Source organism: Monodelphis domestica, chromosome X, assembly GCF_027887165.1.
Source record: "Monodelphis domestica isolate mMonDom1 chromosome X, mMonDom1.pri, whole genome shotgun sequence".
NCBI classification, from domain to species: Eukaryota; Metazoa; Chordata; class Mammalia; order Didelphimorphia; family Didelphidae; genus Monodelphis; species Monodelphis domestica.
This window is the reverse complement of record NC_077235.1, coordinates 87242129-87258018: the sequence shown is the minus strand read 5'-3', so window position 1 is coordinate 87258018 and position 15890 is coordinate 87242129. Positions and strand designations below refer to the sequence as shown.

General features: G+C 52.5%; 1 protein-coding gene across 2 annotated transcripts in view; it reads left to right on the top strand.

Moving 5' to 3' along the window:
* Positions 1-553: 553 nt before the first annotated feature.
* MPP1 (MAGUK p55 scaffold protein 1) overlaps positions 554-15890 on the top strand; it is a 45363-nt gene continuing 30026 nt past the window's right edge. The window contains exon 1 of one of the 2 annotated variants that reach the window (XM_001363379.4): positions 554-964. In XM_001363379.4, coding sequence (XP_001363416.1) covers positions 863-964 — 102 coding nt within the window. In that variant the 5' untranslated portion in view covers positions 554-862. The remainder of the gene's footprint in view (positions 965-15890) is intronic. The other variant, XM_007506906.3, reaches the window with a different exon arrangement.

Here is a 15890-nt window from a genome sequence, read left to right as displayed (position 1 = left end):
ATGGGGAAGGAGTGGGAGAAGGGGATAGGAAAGGGGGATAAAAGAGGGGTAGATAAATAGGGGGTGGGGAAGAAGAAAGGGAGATAGAGGAAAAGGAGGCTAGAGAAATAAGGGAAAGGAGAGAGAAATGGAAGGGGATAGAAGAAAGGGAGATATGCGAAAAGGGAAAGGGGGATAAAAGATGGGGTAGAGAAATAGAAGAGGGTTTGGGGGAAGAGGGAAAGAGGAAAGGGGGCAGGGGAAAGCTTTTTCAGAGGAAATCCCCTTTCCCAAAATCCCTTTCGTGCTCTGGACCCGGACGCCCAGGCCCCAGTGCTGTCTCTTCCCCCCCGGAAGGCAGGTCCTGCCAGAGAGTGGGGCGGGGGAGGGGGGAAGGTTGGGCCGGAGCTGGATCCTGGGCCGGGACCGGGGCGGGGGCAGCCACAGAGCAGGGGATGATGGCGCAGGCTCGGCTCCCCACCGCATCGCTCCGAGATGCAGTATGCACAGCAGGCCCCGGCCGAGCCAGGCTGACGTGGCCTTCTCCCCAGCTCTGCGGGGCTGATACTGCGGCCCAGGGGCGGAGCCGGCGCGGCAGGGGCGGGCGCGGCTGCTGGAGTCCAGGGCTCCGCCGGCCGCCCGACCCCCCACGGCGTCGGCTGCTCCGTGGCTCCGCCCCCTGCCCGCGCCCCCGCCTCCTCCGCCCATCTCGCTGTCCGGGTCTCTCTGGTAGGCCCGCCCTCCCGCCCTCCGCGGCTCTTCTCCGTCTCTCTCCCTCCGGGATCGCTGAGCGGCGGGCGGTTACGAGTGTCGGGCCGCCGCGTCCTCCCGTCCCCGCGGCCCCGGTCGTGTCCGGTTCTCGGCAGGCTCGTTAGTGGCCGAGATGACGCTCAAGTCGAGCCGGAGGGAGAGCGTGAGCAGCATGCGGACGGCCCTGTCCGACCTGTACCTGGAGCACTTGCTGCAGAACCGCGCCAAGCCCGAGGTGAGCCCGCGCCGGGGGTCGGGGCTGGGAGGGCGGCCCTGCGTGTAGCCGCGGCCCGGCTCTAACGGTGTGCGCTGGGAGCGCCGTGGGGCGAGATGCCGCCGAGTCCTCCGCCTCGCGCCGCGCGGAAGCTGCTCGAAGCACCCGGGCTGGCCGGGCTGTGTGGCAGGTCAGAGGCGCAGAGCGAGGAGGGGGGGAAAGTGGGGAAGGAGACGAAGAGCCTCCCCTCCCCGCCCTCACCTGCAGCCCACGCCGCTGCCCCTTCCCGAGGGCCCGGCCTCGGGCATCCCCTCGGGGCCGGACCTAGAAATCCGTCCGCCGTGGGGACTTCCCTCGAAGTGAGCTTGCTGTATTGCCTAAGGGCGCCTCCCCCCCCCCCATCCCCCTCGGCCGGGGTACAGCCACTCTGCCGCTCCGGAGCCCAGCTGGGGGGAGGGGGCAGGAGAAGCCGGGCCCCAGTCTGGGTGGAAGCTAGAAGCCCTAGAATGAGTCAGTCAGAGTGAGCCTAGAAAGGGGCTCCGAGGCCCCGAGCCAACTCCTTTACCCCGTGGGGAGCTGGCTCTGCGCCGGGCCAACTTGGGCAGAACCCGGGGCCTCCCCCATTTCCCAGACGACTCCCCCATTTCCCAGACGACTCCTTCCCCGTGAGAGGTCCGAGCCCAGGGACAGATGCGTGTATGGAAGCCAGGCAGGCTCCTGGGCTGTCCTGCGGTCTGTCCTCTGAGCTCTCCAGCTGCCTTGCTTCCTGGGCCTTATGGAGCCCGCCTCCCCAGGCCAGGCACTCTACCCATTTCATAGATGAGAGAATCGAGGCCGCCCTTTAGCCACTGCCGTTAAATTAGAGCCGCCCCACCTGTGCAGAGCCTCTGATCTCAAGCTACGCCATCAGCCAGGGCTGGGGGATGCCGTTCTTCCCGTGGTGGGGCAGCTGGCTCACTGACTTTTCCCGAGCCTGTGGAGGCGGTCTAGGGGAAAGCTAAGGCTCTGAGCCCCAGTTCACTCTGGGCCCAGGGCTCCAAGGAGCTTCCTAGAACCCCCAGGCCCTTGGGCCCAGGAGCAGCAAAGGACCCTCCCTCTGCAGATTCTCCAGGGACTCCCTGGAGCCCCTCACTTGATCACTCACCTCTGGGCCCTGACAGCCGGGCCTCTTTGGCATTCCAGGTGCGAGGCTGCCAAGGGCCCACGACCTAGTCGTGTGGCTCTTCCCTAGTGCCCAGCCTGCTGCAGACTTGACAGCCTTCCCGGGAGCCTCCCCAGAGCTGCACTAGCACCTCCTGTGCTTTCCTTCCTGCCTTCGGACTGCTGTGTGCCTTTGGGCCCTGCTCCCCTCTGCTCTAAAGCCCTGTGCCAAGGTCTCAGTGGCAGGGATGCAAAGGGCATGAAGGCTGAGGTAGGAAGAGGACACCGAAGGCCAGCTCAGCTGATGTCATCGCCTGACTCTCCGATGAGGTTCTGGGGAGGTCCAGCAATCCATGAACTGCCTCCCCTTCCTGTGATTCCATTCTTTGTGCGCCCCCCCCTCAAGAAATGTCTTGGTGACAAAGGAAGGGAGAGCCAAGTGGGAAGGGGAGGGCCACTGGCAAATTGTGCTTGGTTGGGAGGCAGGTGTGCAGCCTTGCCAAGTCCCTTCCAGTCTACTTCTCGGTGAAGGAGAACCCTAACCCTATGGGGCTTTACAAAACGAGCTTGGCCTGGCGCCTGACCAGTCCCGGGGTGGGGTGTCTTGGCCTCTCCCCGGAGGGGAATGATGGGGGCGTGCTTGTCTAAAGTGAAGAATGGTCTCCTTCCAAGCACCGTGTTAGTGGGTCCGGACCCTGCCTGTGCCCTTCTGGATGCCAGTCTTTGTTTGAGCTAAGGACCAAAGCCAGGCTCTCGGCTGGGGCAGGGCAAGTTGCAGATTGGCCAGAGCAAGGCAGAGTTCTGGCCTGCAGAATCCACTGGGCCCACGCAAGCTTGAAAGCAAGCAGGAGACTAGGAATTCTGAGAGGGAAAAATGTCACCAGAGGGCATCGTAGGGCCCAGGGGTGACAGGTGAAAAGGCTCCAAATTGGGTGGCAAGAAGGCCGGTTGAGCTGGCGTTCTGTCCTTTGAGTCGTGCCTGATTCTTTAGGATCCCAGTGGGCATTTTCTTGGCAAAGACACTGGAGTGGTTTGCAGTGTCCTTCTCCAGCTCTCTTTACAGATGAGGAAACTGAGGCAAACGGGGTGAAATGCCTTGCACAGAGAGGGTCACAGAGCTAGTAAGTGTCTGAGGCTGGTTTGGCACTTGGGTCTTCCTGACTCCAGGCCCAGGCCTGTATCCTCTTCCCCACCTAGGTGCCCTACAAAGGGCAATCTATGGCATTTAGAATTCGAACATCGCTTATGGCTGGAATTCCAGATGTGTGTACTTAGAGCAGCCAGCTTAGAACCTTAGAAAAGTCTTTTCAAGATGGAAGAAAGGAGAATTGAAAGTCTCCCAATGGGAGGGCTAGACCCCAAGAGTAGAAGCCACTTAGGAGAGTGTTCTAGTACTCTTGTTCTCCTCCATTTCTCCACCAGGGCCCTTGTCCTCACTGCCATTCAGCCTTCCCCCACAAATATCAGGTGGTGGGCGTGCTCACCTTTGCCCGGCCAGGTAGCACAGAGATAGAGCTGGCCCTTCTCCTAACAGGAACAGGCGAGCGAGGCTGCTCCTTATCTCCAGAACAGCCTCTGAGGCCCAGGTCAGAACCAGCCGCGCCTGGAGCAGAAGGCATGCAGATTAATTGTGTATAGGGCTGAGAAGGCAGAAGAACGGGTTCTCTTCTCATCCTGGCTTTCTGGCCCTTGGGGCAGTCCCACCCTGCCAGCCCAGTAACGTTAGGGCTCTCCTTCATTAACCAACGTGACTTGTTCACTTCCAAGCCCCAAGCCCCAGTGGTTCAGACTTTGCCCCAGTCTCCCAGGCCAGGGATGGTAAATCTTGTTGGATCGGCAAATTAGGGGATGCCGGGCGGGCGGCTGGGTGCTTGCTTCAACTTGTTTGTCCACATCATTCCTCATTTAGCCAGTCAGTCTATAGTAAGCATTTATTAACTGCCTAGTGTGTTATCTATCCATCCACCCAGGACGGAACCCGAGGTTCTTGGCTGCCTCAGCCTAGTGCCCATAAAGTTGTCAGGGCGGGTCGTACCCCTTGCCCTGGGTCAGCCATGCCACATTTCTCTTCCCCATCTGTAAAGCAAAGTGGGTGAGTGAGACGGCCTTTGGAGGTCCTGGCCAGCTTTGAAGTGGACTGTTTAACAGAAAACTCACTTCGTTCCTTCTTGCTCTCCTCTCGCCTCAGTTTGCTCTCTCTCCAGTGCAGGAGAGGCTTCCTGAGGGTAAAGCATATTTCATTTCTCCTTAGCTCTTGGACCTGCCAGTTGGTTCTCCAGTCCAGAAACCCTGCTGTCCCTGCTGTCATTGCTGAGGGCAAACTCCCCAGTAATCCCTGCACATTGTCAACAGCTTTGTGGCTTAGACCCTTGGAGAGATGGTGGCCTCAGGGGGCCCCCCAGAGGTTGGGTCACTGATGAGGTGGGACTTGAACCTGGGGCTTCTCCTAGGCTTTGCTGCCCCTTCCTTCTCCTGGGTACCTGCTTGTCAGATTTGGGGGCTAGGACAGAAGAAGGGGAATTCTGCCTGACTTTCTCAGAAGGGAGGTGGAGAAGAGGGTGGGAATTATGCACGTATCAGAACTCCCTGTGTGCCAAGCACCATCCTGGGAGCCAGGAGCTGAGCGTCCAGCAAAAAGCAGGAACATCAACCCTGTTCTCAAGTTGACGAGCACAGCGCCTGACCTGTGCATGCTAGCCGCTTACTGCGAATTGAGAATTGAGATGAGCTCCTACTCTATTGGGAGAGACAAAATGTGAATAGCCAGGTGCACATGGAAGAGAAGGACAGGGCTTCTGGGGAGTGCAGAGTAATTTAGAATATTTTTCCATGGGTCTATGATTCGTGGTCTTTTCCTCCCCTCCCCCTGCCCTCCTGCAGCTGACGTGCAATTCCTCTGGGTATTGCATGTGTCCTTGATCAGAGCCCATTTCCTTGTTGCTGGTGTCTGCATTAGGATGTTCATTTAGAGTCTCCATCCCCAGCCACGTCCTCTCGACCCATGTAACCAAGCAGTTGTTTATCTCCTGTTTCTGCTCCCAGTGTTTCCTCTGGATGTGGATACATTCTTTCTCAGAAGTCCCTCACAATTGTCCTGGGTCATTGCGCTGCTGCTAGTAGAGTTGTTCATTACATTCTATTTTGCCACAGTGTATCAGTCTCTGTGTACAATGTTCTCCTGGTTCTGCTCCTCTCGCTCTGTATCAGTTCATGGAGGTCGTTCCAGTCTCCATGGAACTCCTCCACTTTATTATTCCTTTGAGCACAATAGTATTCCATCACCAACATATACCACAATTTGTTCAGCCATTCCCCAGTTGATGGGCATCCCCTCGTTTTCCAGTTTTTGGCCACCACAAAGAGCGCAGCTATGAATATTCTTGTACAGGTCTTTTTCCTCACACACAATGTCTGGATCAAAGGGTAGATATTCTTTTGTTGCCCTTTGTGCATAGTTCCAAATTGCCCTCCAGAATGGTTGGATCAGTTCACAACTCCACCAGCAATGAATTAGTGTCCCTACTTTGCCACATCCCCTCCAGCATTCATTGCTTTCCTTTGCTGTCATGTTAGCCAATCTGCTAGGTGTGAGGTGATACCTCAGAGTTGTTTTGATGTGCATCTCTCTGATCAGGAAGGATTTCAAAGAAAGTATTTTATAAACCCTTAAGCAGATAGAGATTTGTCATGAGCTCCTCAACTGCCCTCTTTAGTTCTGATCAAAAGACTTTGAAGTGATCCAGTGGAGAGGAGTGAGATTGGAAGCTGCCGCTGCCACCGCCGCCACCGCCGCCGCTGTTGCTTATTGCTCATGTGGCTTTGGGGAAATCACTCTATGGGTCTCAATATCAGCATCTGTGTTTGGCCTTGATGTTTTTCTCTGCTTCCTTTCCTCCCCCAAGAATGGAATTGGAGATGACCTTTACTAGACCCTTGAAGCAAGCCCCTTGAAGGCAGGTAGTGGTTTGTGTTTGGATCTGTTGTGCCTGGTGGGGGGGCTTGGTTCATTATCGACACTTCAGAAATATGGATTGGATGAGCTTGGTTTACCACTGTAGATCTGGGAGTTAAGGATTGCATTGGTAAACGACATCTCGATGGCCTTTGCCACAGCCCTGGGAAATAGCCTTTCCAGGTGTTGGCTCCATTTTACAGATCCAGAGGAGTGGAGTAACTTGTTTGTCCATGCTTCTCCTCACTGATGAAGGCAAGAGCTGAGAGCTACCTACCTACAAGGTTGGAGATTGGCTGGAGGGTAGGTTTTGAAGGAAGGCCTATAGATCACCCCCAGTCAGGAAGTGAGCTCCCTTCCTCAGAGCCTAGGGTTATGGCCACTTCCTTTTCTTGAGTTTTCCCTAGAACCCTAGATCCAGAACTAGGAAGGGCTTCCAAGGCCATCCCTTGTGTAATTCCCTAGCCAGATTCCCTTCCATTCCATGAGCATTTTTTCAAGCTGGTTCTTATTTTGAACTCCAGTACTTCCATGAGCAGAGTCGAGGGTGAAGCATGAACCCATAAATCTCCATTCTTTCTCGCTCTTTTTGTAGAGTTGCCAGTGAGTTCCACAGCCCCTTGCTTGCCTGCTCCCTGCTGAACTTCCTTCCATTCTTGTGCAGTGCAGAAACTGTGTCTCTCCTCTCCCCCCCCATTAGAGAACAGGAGAACCTTGTGCCAAGTGAGCGTGGTGAATGGCCACATCCAGAAGGGGCCTGGTCTAGCTGCCGACAGTCAGAGAGAGGGTCACTTGCTGCCCTAGGTCTGCTCCCTTCACTTTGCATCAGTAGGCGTGCAGTTTCTTGCAAGTGACCCTTCCCCCATTAGGCTCTGCCCCCCTAGCCCCCATTGACCTTATCCAACAGTGTTCTTCTTTCTTTTAAATCACCCTACAGAGCTTCAGGATCAAAGGGAGGATTTGTTGTGCTTTAAGCTTTCCCTTCCTTCCCCTCCATCCCCAAGGGTCTCCTAGCTGAATTGTCTGTATTTCAGGCCGATGCTTCTCCCGCCCACCACCATATGTAGGTAAAGAGGGGAGCTGTGGACCCCACATGTGTGGTGAGGTTCCAGAGGGAGGCAGAATAGACATCTTTCTTCAAGGGAGACCTTCATTTCTGCCAGGAGGGAAGCAGCACAGAGGCCACCATCCAGGGGATGTGATCAGGTGCCGCCTCACTTCAGATCACTTGCCATTGGCTGGACACAGGAGAGGGAAGAGCCAAGACAACTCGTTCACCCAAATCCCAAGAAGACCGCTCTCCAGAGAAGGTGACCAAAGAGGCTGTCTCCTGGATAGACCATCCAGAGAGAGTGAGGCAACCCAGCCCTAACCCAAGGAAAGAAGCTCTCCTTAGACTGCTGTAGCAGGCTGGGAATAGGCACATGATGGAGACTGCCAGCTCTTTCCAGAGTCTTCTTGTTTTCCAGACTTCAGCAAATCGAAGGGGGAGAAGGAGGGTGGCTTCTTCTGTCTTCTTTCTTTGAGCTGGAAGGCAGCTCAGTGCTATGCAAAGAAGAGTCCCATGCCAATGGGCTTTGGGATAAGGATTGCACACGGTCAGATCCTTTGTTCCTCATGAGCAGAAATCGTTTTACCCTCTCCCCCTTTCTACTCTATCTTCCCTTCCCCCCTTGTAGACCCGCCAAGCAGAGCCAATGCATCCCCAGGGTCTCTACCTTCTCTACCTCCCTCTGTGCCCTCTGAAGACTCGAAAGTCTAAGGGGGACTGTGGTTCTCCTGCCTCCATCCCCCCATTGGAGCGTTAGTGTCAACCCAGATCCAAGGCAGTTCTGAGGGACTTCCAACAAAGAATGTGGCCACCTCCAGAGAAAGAGCTGCTGGAGTCCGTGGATGCACATCAAAGCATGTGAATTGGGGGTTCTTACAAAAATGGCCAATACAGAAGTGTGTTTGCATGAGAACACACGTAGAACCCGGATTGAACAGCCTGTCAACTCTGGGAGGAATTGGAAGGAGGGAGACAATTGAGGTCATACGACTTCTGTGGAAATCTGGCATTCCATGTCCTGGTAAAGAAAAACAAGAACATTTGCCTTGCAGTAGCACCTAGCCCCAGGAGCCGCTCAGATACATTTGCTGGATTTCACTAGGCTTCCCTGGACAGGACTCTTTCCACTTCAGAGTTTCTACTGAGCTATGTTGTTTTCCTTAGAAATGCTCGAAAGGCCCATCTCCCCTCCTTTGGGGGGAAGATATCCTTGCAATTCTCAGAGCTCATTTTGAGGAGACCCATCATGCTTCCTTCTTTCTGGCTGCTCCAAGGGCCTTTTCCTTGATGGTACGCCTGGCCTCTTGCCTGTAGGGCAGTTGATGTCTTTGGCTCTTCACTTGGTCCTCCGGTTCTGCCAGATGAGTCTGCTTTTCATTGGTGATTCCTGAACTCTTTACTAGATCCAGTCTTTTGTTCTGGATCTCGGGATTCTGACCCGATTGCTTCTTGACCTGCTCCCCAGGGCACTTGTTTTTGATCTCAGCGTGCTCACATTTCCTTCTGTCATCTGGTGGGATTCTTTCTGGCTTAGGGTTGGCCACTTTCATTGCTTTGTTTCTCCTGCATATTCCTGTGGGAAAGCTGCAAGATCTGGTTTTGCTTTTGATGCCATCATTGCCACCTTCTTCTTTGGGATCATTTTTATGCTGCTTGGCACCCTCTTTGGTTTTTTTCATCCCTCCACTTGGAGGGGTTCCTACATTGGAGCTTTGTGCCAGGGACGGCTCTGCCCATGATGGACTCTTTGCTTGCTCTCACCCTGGTTTCTCCTGGGCTTAGGCCCCCTGAATCTTGCTAGATGAGGGAGCAGATCAGAGAACTGGGTGTCTGGAGTTTGGTAAGGGGTTGGAAACTGCCTCATCCACCTCAGACTTGAAAGGAACGCCTTCTGTTAAAGGGCTGACACGTTGGCATCCAGCTTCTGCTTGAGTCAGCCAAGGATGGGCGGCGGGGAGCCCACCGTTGCCCCGAGGTGATCTGGGCCACTTTGGGATGCATCCTTTTGCAACTTTGCTGAGTACATTGAGACTGTCACCTCCTTCTTCCTGGAAGCCCTACTGTTTCTAATGCAGTCCAGGGTCACGGGGTGGCTGGCAAGCCTGCTGACTCATTGAGCTTGTGGTCCACTCAAACCTCTAGCTCTTTTTCAGAAGAGTTGCCACCTCCCTCTGCTTCCCATTCCTATACTTGGAAGGGTGCTTTTTTGGGATCCCTAGTAAGTCTTATCTTGAGCTTCCAGCATGCTAAAATCACATGGGATCCAGCATGCTGTCCTCCCTCCGTGGTGTCATTTACAGATATCATGAGCATGTCATCCTGGGCCTTGGGGGCAGCCAAGATCCCTGAGATTTGACACTGGAGACCTCCTTCCAGGTTGGCATTGAACTCGGAATCCAGCCACCCACCCAACTGGATTCATTGTGATCCCTGTCATCTCCTGGCCTGCCCTTGCCTGTTCTCCAGGAAGCCAGCCTGGCTCTGGGGCCCGATTGCTGCTTCTCTTAGTGGATCCCTCCTAGAATCTCCCCAGGAATTAAAGTCAGGCTCCCTGGGCCCGCCCTGTAAAGTTCACAGAGTCTTGAAGAAGAAAATCTCTTGGGGCACAGAGTTAGCTCAGTGGCCAGAGTGCTAGGCTTGGGGATGGGGGGGGGGGACAGGGACCTGGAATGGCTCCGACCCAGCACCCTTTCTCCTGAATCACATCAAATGAAAACTGGGCACAACTACTTCCAGGGTATGTGTATGTATGAAGTGCATGCGTATGCCTGTGCGGGTGAGACAATGTGTGTGTGTGTGTGTGTTGGGGGGGGGGGGGTCAGGGAGGGCCAGCCTGGGTGGGGCGGCTCCTTAGACTCTGAACTCTGCTTTATCATGCCAGGCCTGCTGAGAAAGGTGAACTTATCTCTTACTAGATGACCCTGAAACTGCTCCCCATCTTCTTTTGTCCCGCCTGGCTGGAGCCGTGGTGCGCCCTTTGGACTCCACGGGCTGATGCTTTCTTTAGCGAAGGTGATTTCAGGCCAAATGGGCCAGGCCCTTTGAGATTGGTGGTTGGCCAGAGAAGTTCCCCCTCCCCCTCAGGGCTCCAGAAGGTGAAGGTCCTTGGGCATAGGAAAGGGACTGGCGAAGAAGGCTTGTTTGGGAAACAGCCCAACAGTGACTTTGGGGGTCACTGGATCAAAGGGTACATGGAGGTGACTAGAAGGGTAAGGAAGGGATTTCAAAGCCTAACCAGATTTTCTGGTAGATTCTGGAGGCATGGGACAACAGCTAGAGCACTGATCCTGGAGTCAGAAAGACCTGAGTTCAAATTCAGCTTGAAATCCTCAAGTAGTTATGCCCTTGTACAAGTCACTTAACCTCTGCTTTAATTTCCTCAACTAGAAAATAGAGACAGTAATAGCATCTACCTCAAAGGGTTGTTGTGAGCTTAAATAAGATAGCATTAGGAAGTGCTTAGCACGATGCCTGGCACAAGTGCCTAAACAATTATTCCCTTCTCTTCCCCGCCACCCCTCACTGGCGTTTATTGAATAGGCAGGTGATGCAGTCATACCTGTGATTTCGGAAAATCACTTGGATAGTGGAGGGCTGGAAGGAGGGACGGACCGTCCCCGGTAGCTACTGCTGTAGTCCAGACAGGAGGTGATGATGGTGTCAGAGGAGAGAAGGGGATGGGTTGGAGAGAGATTGCTACGGTCAGATTGGTAAGACTTGGCAACTGGTTGGATGTAGCTGGGGCCAGGCTGGTCCAGTGAGGCTGGATAACTCTGAGGATTCTGGTGGCCTTGACACTCACTGGGGAAGCTGGGAAGAGGGGAGCTGAGTTCAGTTTAGGCTATGGGCCATCCAGTTGGAGACATCCAATGGGAAGGTGGTGACAGGAGCCTGAGGGCTGGGCCAGGAGAATCACTGAATCCTAGAGAGCATTGAGATCATCAAGCAAATCAGTATAGAGGGCAAAGAGAAGGAGCCCTAGGACAGAACCATTGGCGAGTGTGGCCTACATGAGAGCCCAATTAAGGAGAACCAGCAGAGAAGAGTATCGAGGCAGAGCAGTGATGACCGAGAGGGCCAGGAGAATGGGGATGGAGACAAGGCTGTTGGATTTGAGTGGATTTAGGAAGGGCGTTTCAGATGGGTGATGGACAAGGTAGGAAGCCAACTGCAAAGAGTTCAGAGAGTGAGAGTAATAGAAACGGAGGTACCTGGGGCAGATGGCCTTCTCAAGGAGCTTAGCCACAGGGGCAGAAGAGAGCTGGGCGGATGACTGGGCATTTCCTGCCTAGCAGGCTCTTTTTGTCCCCCACTATCTCCAGATGTCTAGCCAAGCTCATGTTCGTGGCTTCCATGGCACTATCTCTCCATCCCACCATCCACTGTCTCCTCCTTTTCCCTTCAGTCTTTTCCAACCTCCAGGCCTTCTCGTCAAGGTTCAGCTACAGTATTTGTCTTTCCAGTGAGTAGGCTGAATTCATTTCTTTAAATATTGGCTGACTTGCTGTCCTTGTTGTCCAACGGACTTCCAAGAATCTTCTTTGCTGCCACAATGCAAAAGCATCCAGTGTGCAGCTCCTTCAGCCAGATGCTATTACTGGCAAAAGCAGTGCTACAATGTTTAGAGCTAGGCCCTGATTGGAGCTAAACGTGGCTTCCCTGAAATGGAGTTATTGTGGATGTAAAACACATTCATTGGTTCCGCCCCAATAGAAATATGCAATGAGAATTCCCACTTCAGGGAACTCATAATCCACACTAGTGCAGACTTTCCCCCCAGTTTGTGGTGCTGTGGATCCAGCCTCTCTGATGCCACTTACCCTCTGGCACATGCTGGCTGTGTGACCTTAGGCAAGTCATTTCACTCCAGGGCATAAAAAGAGGGAATTTTGCCATTGAAATTCCAAGTCTAGCTCCTGCCCTTATTAATGGCTGCTTCCTATCTTCCTGTCTCCTCTGCTGTTGAAAGAGCAATGAGAAATGAGAGAGTTAAAAAAACTGGAAGTTTTATTATGCTTAAGCACAGCTCCAGGCTGGGGGGAGGGTCTGCGAAGCAGGGGATGACCCTGAACCAAGGTTAGGATTTTCTGGCAGGCTTTTGCGTGATTCTTTGTTTGAAAGCTTTCTTCAGTGTCATAAACGCTGAATCACTGGAGCTAAGCAAAGTCACGATCTCCTATCAGCTCCCCCAAGGACACAAACCTGAACTAAGCCCGGTTCCGTATGGAATTGCACTGAGAGCATTCCTGCTATTCCCAAAGAGATTTACTCCTTGGTGAATCGAGGTCATAGTCCAACAGTCTTCCCTCTACACTCTTATTCCACGTGTCAGCTCTTGGTCACATGAGGTTCACATTAACAGCCAGAAGTTCCAGGAAGAATGGCCTGGAACTGGAACAAACATGAATCAGAGGAAGTCTAGCATGGTGGCTAGCTCTGCAGCGCCGCCTCCATCGGTGTCTCCACATTCGAATTTGGGCCCGTACTTCTTTGGCCATCATCAACGTTAGAGAACACCAAGTCTCCTTCATCTAGCTCGTTCCTGACAAGCCATTTCAAGCATCCATTTCAGCCCGGGTCTCAGCTGTTCCATGTAGCCATCTGACCAGGCCAGTCCCAGTACAGCCACTTCCCTGGTTCCCAGTCACTGGCTAGCGATGAGACTTAACGATGAGGTAGTAGGACCTCGGGCAGCCTCTTCAATTTAGCCCTCCAGCAACTAGCTCAGGGAGTGCAAAGCAGTTCTAATCTGATGAACAGACCCAGAGCTCTAAGCAGAACAGGAAATCAGGAGCCCATGATTCCCTTGAAAAGTCTAGAGCACGTCAGCCTTCGTGTACCACTCGCCCCCCCTTTCTGCCTGAACCATGTATCACATAGGGGTAATGGAGGAAGACTCTTTCAAAAAGCCTGTAATGGGCCTGACTGGAAAACCAAGGCCTCCTGCCTCTTCGTATTAACAGATGGAGGCTTCAAAACTGGGGGGAAAGACCTCGTCCTTCCTTTACATTTTATATCTCGATCCAGTTTTGAGACTTTCAGGTGTGTCTTCTCTCACAACGCGAGCAATATGCAGTGAAAGCACCGGTAGAGGCCTCATCAGGCTATTTGCCACCTCACAGAGGGAGAGGGAGAAAATTGGGGTCCTAAAATGTCCCAGAACAAGCATCAAAAAGTGGTTCTAAAGAAATAAGAGTGGCAGACCTCACAGGAGGTCTTTCCGTGCAGAGGCCATATCCTTTATCAACAGATCACGTGGCCCTCTTAATAAATGATGTTACTCTCAGGGAAAACCCCCAGAATTGAATCCTGTGTATCCCAGGGGAGGAAAAGCCTTTACAGATCATTCATCTGGGTACATGACTTTGTTCTTACCTTCTTTGTTAACAAATGTCATCCAGAAGCATCGGATTTCCTTGCCCTTTCCCCATTATTCTTAATAGCAATCTTTCTATAACTGTCCGAGGGCGCAGACCGGCCTGATTTAAGCCTCGCCAGCAGAGTCACGATTGCCCTTTATTTCAAAACATCAGAGGGCTACTCAATTCTTCCCAGGGGATCACCGCTGGGCTCCACAATTAGCCAGGTGGGAAATGTTCCAGTTTAGAAAGGAAAAAGCACAGAACGGAGCCAGGAGACTGGCTCTGCTATTACCCTCATAAGGTGGTCCTCTCAACCTTCCCAAACAGTTCTGCGATCTCACAGCCTTTCAGCAGCTCATGGCGTGTCCCTGGAAGAAGGGCGAACTACCAGATGAATGAAATCCAGACCGTTCGCTTCAAGTCAAGATTCAGAATGATACGTCCCATGCCGTGTGGCTTCTCAAGGGGACAGTTAGGTGGCTCCGTGAATGGGAGGCCTTGGTTTCAAATTTGGCCACAAGACCCTGGCCAAGTCACTCAACCCCCATTGCCTAGCCCTTAGCGCTCTTCTGCCTTGGAACCAATGCACAGTGTTGATTCTAAGATGGAAGGGAAGGGTTTGACCCCCAGTTTTTTGGCCCTTCACTTGCCCTCCCATCTCACCTCCATTTTCCCATTGTAAGCCAGGCTAGCTAAGGCTCCACTGCATTTCTACTGTCCAGATTTTCTCAACCATGGCTAATGAATTGCAAAGAGGAACATTTTGAGTACATAATCTGTCTGCTTGGGTTTCTTTTAGACAAACAATTACAGTCTGTGAAATCATTCATGAAGAAAATGCAATGGGAAGGCCAAAACATCCTCCCAGGATTGAAGGCTCCCTTTGTATTCTCCAGGCGGTGACATCAGTTTCCAGAGATTGGGAAGGTCATCTTCGCCCCAGGCCCCCACCCCTTTCCCAGTTTCTGGAAGCATTCAAATAGAGGCCATTTCCATTCGGGTTCGAGCCCCAAAGAGCTAACAAATGGCCTCAGCCTAGCCTCCTCAGGCATTTCAATTCTCTAAACCACTTCTTTCTGGGAAGAGTTAGGGCCAGGACCCTGACTCCTTGCTCCAATAAGGAAGTGGTGTTTTCTGCAGGCAGATCCCTCAAAACAGGCGTCTAGGCCAATGACAGGATTTCTGCCCAAATGCGACAATAAGCCATCCGGTTAGGGGATTCGTTTTCTATGCCCAATCGGAGCCCACAGTTGTTCAGTCATGGAGTCACTTGCTAAGTCCTTCTCTGGAAACCAGCTTAAGTGACTTACCCAGGGTCACACAGCTGGTAGGTATCTGCGGTCAGATTTGAACTCACGAAAGTGAGTTTTCTTAATGCCAGGCTCTAACCACTACACCACCTAAATCAAATGGTACTTCTCAGGGCCATGGAGAGCTATCCCCTAATGTTAATGCTGTCAGACAAAGTTTTTCGAAAAGTCCATCAAATTTGAACAGGTTTCCTTTTGCTGGATGAGTTCATGCATACTCAGGATTATAATCGTATGGGGTGTGTTCACTGTCATATAGATATTCTATTCATTTGATATTCCCTGTTACAACAAGTTTTTATTTTCCCTCTTCCATATCTTGCTCGTTAACTGTTTCATAATCCCCACTTTATTGCTCCCAAAGGAGACTTTGTACATGTTCTCTCCCCTCCCACCATAAGCACAGATCCCTAGTTTTGCCAGGATCAGCTTGTAAAGCCTTCCTCCCTTCTGTCTCCAGTGGCTGACTTGTCTTTATTTTAGAAGTTCAGTGTACAAAAGCTTTGAAAACGAAAAGGACTTCATTTAAAAGAACACCTGGGGACAGCTGGGTGGCTCAGTGGAAGGAGAGCCAGGCCCAGAGGTCCTGTGTTCCAATCTAGCCTTAGACACTTCCCAGCTGGGTGACCCTGGGCAAGTCACTTGCCCGCAATGGACTAACCCTTACTGCTCTTCTGCCTTGGAATCAATGCACAATATTGTTCAAAGATGGGAGGTGAGGGTTTAAAAAAGAGCAAGGGAGATGGCCCAGTATGTCGTACTTGGCCTGCCTTCCTTTCTTGTCGTGGACAAAGAACCTTGTGCACTTCCAGTTGGTGTGCTTACAAACCATTTGTTTTTATGCTTTGTTGATTGGGGGGGGGGGGGGCTAAGGAACCTTTTTGGTGTTTGCACTCAGCTCTCTCTAATGCTGTGTTTTTCACTAGAAACCTCCAATGTAACCAAGAAAAAACCAGTTAAAAGCAATGACCAAGGAATGCAACATTCTGCATCTGTAGGCCTCCCCCTCTGTGAGAAAAGAAAAGTTGTCATCAGTTTTCTGGGATCAAGATTGATCATTTTAAAAATCTATGACTTCATTTACCTGACTGTGCTCATTGTCTGTGTGTGTGTGTGTGTGTGTGTGGAGAGA